The 7,076-nt window shown below is 47.0% G+C and overlaps 1 protein-coding gene across 1 annotated transcript; it reads right to left on the minus strand.

Annotated features, from left to right (window-relative positions):
* Positions 1–2,553: 2,553 nt before the first annotated feature.
* Atoh1 (atonal bHLH transcription factor 1) lies at positions 2,554–3,609 on the minus strand. Its single transcript, XM_005360632.2, has one exon. It carries the CDS (start codon positions 3,607–3,609, stop codon positions 2,554–2,556), a length of 1,056 nt encoding a protein of 351 aa, XP_005360689.1.
* Positions 3,610–7,076: the final 3,467 nt, after the last annotated feature.

The following is a 7,076-nucleotide window of genomic DNA, read 5'->3' on the forward strand; positions in this document are numbered from 1 at the left end:
CGTGAGCATAGAGGCATAAGCTGTGGATGTTGGTATTTTCTGACTGTGATTAGCTGAAGCTTTATTATCTATAAAAAGCTCTGTGAAGGAAGATGCTTGCTGTGTCATTTCTATTTTCTCAGAATCAATGAAAATAATGTTGATGAGATCTTTTTCCTTGCGGGTTGGCATAAAGTGTGCATGGGTAGTTTTGAGAATTGGTTATTCTTTGGGAGGAAAAGCAGTTTCTTTTTTTCTCTCTCATATTTCTAGCATGTAAAAGAGTATTAACTACCATGGCCATGCCAGTGCATACACACACACACACACACACACACACACACACACACACACACACACCTAGGAAAGACCAAATCAAGTCAAATAACTACGAGAACATATAAGAGTTGGTACTCTTATCCTGCAGCATGCTTGTCTGTTTTTATCTGGCTTGCTTATTAAGAGAGAAATGGAAATGTGTCAAAAGCCATAGCTTGTTCTTGTTTTTGTTTTTCCAGCAGTACAATGATTCCTGATGCTTATCTTAGTAGGTGCAAAAGGTTATCTAAGGTCAGGTGCATTATTCCTGTCCCTGGACAGTGTCACTAGCCACCATCCACTCTGTCCAGTGAGCTGACTTGCAGAACTTCTCAACTTTTCTGGACAGACTTCCTCTGGAAGTCATCATACCCCGAACAGAAGAGATCCTGTATCTTGGAGTAGTGCTTTTCCTACAGCTGCAGGCTAGTGAGCTTTCCATGTGCCAAGGTGATGCAAGTACTGTATAAGAGCCAACAAACTAAGTTCCCCTTTTTTTGTGGGGTCCCCTCAATTTGTCATGCCAATGAAGACAAAGAATTCACTTAAAACCCACCCCTCAAATCCAGAGATCTTTATCTGGCACACTATCCTGGAACTTTGGTTTAAATTAGCCAATCAAATGCATTGTAAAAGTTCCGTTTTCTACCCTCTATCCACTCCACATTCATTTCCCTGAGATGTCTGATCATGAGAGCCCAGACTAGACTCTTCACATATGGGAACCCGGGTTGAGTGTAATGGTCCACTTCAGTTCCCTTAGCTGACTTTAGAATGTACTTGACTGGTTTGCTCTGGGGGGAAAAATGAAAGCAAATGACAGTTCTGTGCTGTAAGACCTGACTTTGGAAAGAAAACGTGATTGGCAGTCAGCAATATTAAAGCAACTGCCACACTTCTAGCTTCTAATTGTCAAACCAATGATTGCCAGCCTATCTTTCCACTCGAGTTCTTTGCCGCTGTCTTTTTTTCTTCCTGTAGGTGTACCCCCTCCCAGAGAATTTGGGTTATGCTGTGTACCTGGAAAGATTTCAGCTAATTTTTTTTCGAGAATACATAGGCAATCTCAATGATACTAACCAGCTCAGAGCAGAGTCCTGGAGACCAAAGTCACCAGCTTGTCCCAGAGATTGCTTACTAGAGGCCCAAGATTCTCGCCATACCAGAGGCAAACCACGCTGCAAAGCGGGGCACATTTGATCTCACGATTTATTGGTGTATCCAATACCACAAGGTACCGGATTTGCAATATTCTTCAAAACAGCAAATCTCATTTCTTCAAAGTCACTTACAAATTATCTTTAACGTTTTTGCTGGAATAGAATATGTGACAACTAAAGGTATTTTTCAAGTTTATTTTATCATTTGTAAAAGCGCATACATAAAGCAATGGCAACTGGATTCGCTAAATCAAAATAAAATGATCTCGAATAGAAAATGTAAAAAAACAAACAACAAACAAAAAACAAGTAGAAATAGGTTCAAATACTCAATAATAAATAAGTTTTCTAACGTTAACAAAGCAAAATAAAATTGACCAAATGCCTTTGACACTACATGGTTTTTGTTTTAATTTTCATTTGTAAAAACACATATTTGCAAAGAGTTTAAGGATTTGTGAGTGGCTGTATTTTAAAAAGTAAATGTTAGTCTGCAATTGGCAGTTGAGTTTCTTCGCGGCGGAGCAGCAGCTAGTGACGAAGTGCGTGTGTTCTGGGTTCCCTAGACACACTAGGTGTTTATGCGCTACGGAAACCCTCATCTGGTCCCGTGTTCTAACAACTCAGTAGTCCATGTTCAGTAAAGCACTGAAAGTCGGTATCAAATGGGTCTCAGAGCCTTTGGGAAACAACTTCTACGACTAGAAACTCCCTTACTTGTGAGTCAGCGCAACACACCGGAATGAACGCTCGGGGTATAAAATAAATGAAGCCCAGACCAGAGGCAGAGATAGGACATTTTAGCAGCGTATTAGCAGCATGGACTATAAAACGATGCCACGTAAAGGTACACGTAATGGTAATGTATCTACATACAGAGGAAGCAGAAGGTAGGGAGGAAGGGGTTTGGAAGAGTCTCAACCATCTGAAGTCAAGGCAGACGTCTGAAGTCAAGGCAGACATCTGAAGTCATGTCGTTGCTAACAATGACCACCGCAGAGCAAAAATAAAAGGTTGCTGGGATCTTTGCCGCGGGGCTTCCCGCGCACTGGGAAGGGCATTTGGTTGACTCAGTTTTCCCGGAGCCATCGCCTCCCTAACTGGCCTCATCAGAATCACTGTAATGAGAGTGGGGGGAAAACTCTCCGTCACTTCTGTGGGACCTGGGAGATGTTTTGCTACTGTCCTCCTGTACTGGCTGCAGGATGCTCCCGGGCAGGGAAGGCGACAGGTCCTTCTGTGCCATCATCGCTGTTAGGGCCCGGTCCTCGAAAGATGGGAAGTGTAAAGTGTCCAGCTGCACCGAGTAACCCCCGGCTGAAGCTGGGGCTGAGAAGCGAGTCCGGCAAGCCCCGGGTGGGGTGGGTCGTGGGCCCCCTCCCGGGGCCGCCTGAGCCCCAGCTGCCACGGAGGCACTCGTACCTCCTTCATACGTGGCAGCGGCGCGAAGGTGATGGTGGTCACTTTTGCAGGAGGCTGCTGGTGGCGTTGGCTGCTCTCCGACGCTGGGAGTCTGCAGCAACTCTGACAGGGCGTTGATGTAGATCTGGGCCATCTGAAGGGTCTCATATTTGGACAGCTTCTTGTCGTTGTTGAAGGACGGGATAACGTTGCGCAGCTGGTCGAAGGCGTGGTTCAACCCGTGCATCCTGCGCCGCTCCCTGGCATTTGCTGCCAGCCGCCTTTGCTTCTGTACCCCGTTCACCTGTTTGCTGGAAGGGGCCCGCTGGCGGCTGCAGCCAAGCTCGTCCACCACAACCCCGCCCTTCAGCTTGCACAGCTGTTCCCGCACTTTTACCGGCCCGGGGCTCTTGCTGAGGCCGCCGCAGCCGCTCCTTCTTACCAGCTCGCCCTGGCCGTCAGCCTCGTCACGGGGTGCCGCGGCCTCGGAGGCACCCAGCTCGGGAGAATGAAGCAGATACTGGGCGGCGCGTGCCGTACAGAGGCCCTGCAAAGTGGGAGTCAGCCAGGCGCGTGGGTCGGTGCTATCCAGGAGGGACAGCTCTGCGGGGTAGACGGGATGGTCTCTCGCTTGCAGGGTAGCAGGTGGCTGTGGCGGCAGCTGCGAAAGGTGGTGTGGCTGGGAATGGCGATGGTGGTCCCCCAACTCCTTCACCTCGGCCCACTCTTCTGCATGCAGCAGACGGGACATCGCACTGCAATGGCTCGGAGGTGTCGTGATAGAGTAGGTGCTAGCAACCCAGTTCAACGAAGGGCAAAAACCCCAAGCAACAAGAAAACCCTTTCTGGTCTCTTCTTCAATGTCTGATTTTTTTTTTCTCCTCTTCCTTGACCCTCCCCCTCTCACTCGGAGATCACACACCAGGTCGCGTGCAACGAAGCTTCTCCGGTTGCTGAAGGCGCTGCGCCCCTTTAAAAAGCGGCACGCGCCAGTGTATCTCCCCCGGCTCCCCTCCCAGCCCCCTCCTTGCGCCAGTCGCGTGTCGGCTCAGTCAAAGAAGGGGGCGGGCAGGCGCGTGCGAGGAGCCAATCAAATAGTTTTTACACCCAGAGAAAAGTTACTTAGTACTAAGGACTCCCGCTCCTGCTCTGAGTCCACCCCCAACCTTCCCTCCTGTAAGTCGGGGAAATTCATATGTTAATTGCGGGGCGGTAATTCGATTCCCGAGGGTGTCTCCTTCAAGGCGGCTGGGGTGCGGGACTTCGGGGTGGAGCGGGCTCCTAGCTGGTGCCAAGGCCGCCCAAGCTCAGAAGTGTGCTGGGGAGACGGTGCTTGTACCAATCTGGAGGCCGGGAGCCTCCAAGGTACCAAGAACCCTGAGAAGCCCGCTTGTCCTGAGATCCCTCCAAGCCAGGCTCACAGCTCTCATGAAACTCATAAAATCGCTCATGTGCAATATGATAGAAATAAATACACATAGGTGTGCATAAAGCTCTTACCTATTGTACATTCAGTCTGTGGAAGTGTGAAGTGGAATCTCAATGAAAATCAGAACAAGTTGAAACCTCTTCGCTTCTGGGTATATATTTCTTAATTTTGCCACGTCTGCGTCTTTTGGATCAGATCGTACTTGAACTCGTTATGGATCTTTTTAAAATGTTTAATAGAAAGTAAAATTGAAGTCTAGTTATGACATATCAAAACCGGGATTGCCCCAAGATGTGGGAAAGACTTTCTCATAGCCTTGCGGCCAGTTAGGGTCTCAATCTACAAACAACTCTGCTAGAGAATACTATGTTAGGACTGAGATATCTCAGGGATCCTGAGAAACACTTTCAACACTCACAGAGTAGGACTCATAATTGCAGAGCCACAGGAGGCTTCCGGAATTAGTGCAAAAGGTCCTTGAGTTCCTTGTGATTCTGGGCGTTTTGAAACTCTTGCCTCTGGAGGCCCCTGTTTATTAGTGCGCGTGGCTTCTTGCGCAAACGCCCAGAAACCACAATTTAACCCACCTGTCCCGCTCTGTTTAGTTAGGGTGTGCACTACTTCTATAAAACGAGCCCCTCCCACCGCATTAGCCCCCAGCCTTGTGTTTCACCACAAAGAACCAATCAGAAACTCCCTCGCCAAGACACGCCCCAACTTGCTCTGACTGCTTTCCAGCTCCCGGCTCTCTTCTGTTTCGCCCCTGGGGCACCCAAGTGGGTGGCAACTGTGGCGGGTGCTTTCGATTTTCAAGGCACTTGCTATCCCGGGAGGACTTTCGTCTTCTGGCAGATGGTACCTCAGAAAGCTCCCTGGAACCTGTCTTTGCAGGGTCCAGTGCCATTGAAATGTTCCGCTAGCAGGGACTTGATCCAACCTGCCATCTGGAGCTCCTTGTGCGAAGGATTTCAGAGGTTAGAGAAAACTAGTGTGCTTATCTCAAGGAGATAGAGAAAGACAGAAGAGAATTCAAAAGTGTGAGTGATACGTCGGTCTTCATCAGTTTCAGACTCTTTTTCAGGCTTGCCCGTTTGCTGGTGTGTAAGAAACAGTCCTGGGCCTTGAGACGTTGACAATCAGAAAGATCAGAGGAACATTTTTCCCAAAGAGTTTAAGCTCTGCTGAAATAAGTAGGTTAACGATAGAAATATCTTAAATCTAAAATACGGAATTATCTCAAACCTAAAAGAAAACGATCAATGACAATAAAAGAGAAGAAGAGGTAATTTCTTTTTCTTTAGAGGGTAGAAAGAACATTGTCCGGTATTTTGGATACTGGCCTGGGTACTGTTGAAGACAACAATGGTGCTCTTATTGAACATAGCGTTAGTATCTGTCGTTCGTAATCTCAGAAAGAAGAGTTTCTAGTGACTGAGGAGTCCAAAGGCATCATTTGTATATGAAAGGCAGAGCCAGCGCGAGGGTGGGGAAGGGGTCACCTAGGGGCTTTGTTCCGAGTTTGGTGACTTCCCTGTCAGCTGAAAGGTAGCAGCAGTTCTTCACAGGACGTCACTGCTAAATGAGCGCTCAAGTTTTCCTTGGGCTTTCCAACCTCCAGACGTTTTATTTACAGTTTAAATTTGACCATAAGACTTCAAAAGCTTCCTTTTCCTTCACGCTTAGGTGGATTTAAGGACTATAGATGAATCCTTGTGCGACACTTAGAACCATCACACATGTACAGTATACTCTTTCTAACCTGTTGGTTACCCACCTAACTGCCTCTGCTCAGCTTTCAGAGAAACAGTCCCTAGGCGCGGTAGAAATATCCTCTTGCTGTGTACTCTTAGATACAATGTATTAATTTAGTATTGACAGTGATTATCAAATAATTATTAGTGCAACTGCTTAGTATCGATCGCTTCCATCTCCCTCCATTCTGGCTTGTGAGATATGCTGTTTTGGGGTCCACTGTGGGAGATTCATCAGGGAAGCTGGCTGCCTTTCCCAGTGCTCGGGGAGATGCTCTGGAAGATAGTCAAAAGAGACACAAAGTCACAAATGTCACGCCGACTCCTACAGGTCCTTCTAGGTGACTTCCTTTTATGTCCTTGTCTCTACTCTTTCAGTGTTGCTCTTTATAAGTCCCTGTCCGGTCAGGTACTCCCAAGAAATCTTCACACAGTCTTACTCAGGCCCACTTTCCATGAAACTCATACCAAAGCGAATCATGCCGCATAGCCCTTCAACCTTCCATTACCCAGCATCCTTTGAGCCAGACTGTAGCTCATTCTACAGACTGAGCAGGTTATATTTAGGAAGGGGTGTGTGTGTGTGTGTGTGTGTGTGTGTGTGTACACTTAATGAAGAAAAGACAGTGAATTTGAAGGAGAGAAAGGATGGGTATAGAAGAGAATAGGTGTGGAAGAAGTAAAGACAGGAAGAAATGATGTACTTATATTATAACCTCTGAAAGAAATTTTTAAAAGAGAGATAATGGGAAAACTAGAGTAGGAAGATTAAAAGGCGGTATATGTGGGAAGGCAAAGGGAAGGAGGGAATATGGGAGGAACAACCAACACTAAAGGCCTTTTCAAAAGCCATATAGAAACCAACTATTTCCTAAAATATATACATGTATGAAATGAATTTAATTTCTTTTTTTTTAAATTTATTTATTTATTGAGGATTTCTGCCTCCTCCCTGCCACCGCCTCCCATTTCCCTCCCCCTCCCCCGATCAAGTCCCTCTCCCTCATCAGCTTGAAGAGCAATCAGGGTTCCCTGACC

The sequence above is a fragment of the Microtus ochrogaster genome, linkage group LG3 (genome assembly GCF_000317375.1).
Source record: "Microtus ochrogaster isolate Prairie Vole_2 linkage group LG3, MicOch1.0, whole genome shotgun sequence".
Classification (NCBI taxonomy): domain Eukaryota; kingdom Metazoa; phylum Chordata; class Mammalia; order Rodentia; family Cricetidae; genus Microtus; species Microtus ochrogaster.

What these genes read in the sequence shown, in the direction of transcription:
- Atoh1 (XM_005360632.2), bottom strand. Translation starts at nt 3,609, where the DNA reads ATGTCCCGTCTGCTGCATGCAGAAGAGTGGGCCGAGGTGAAGGAGTTG.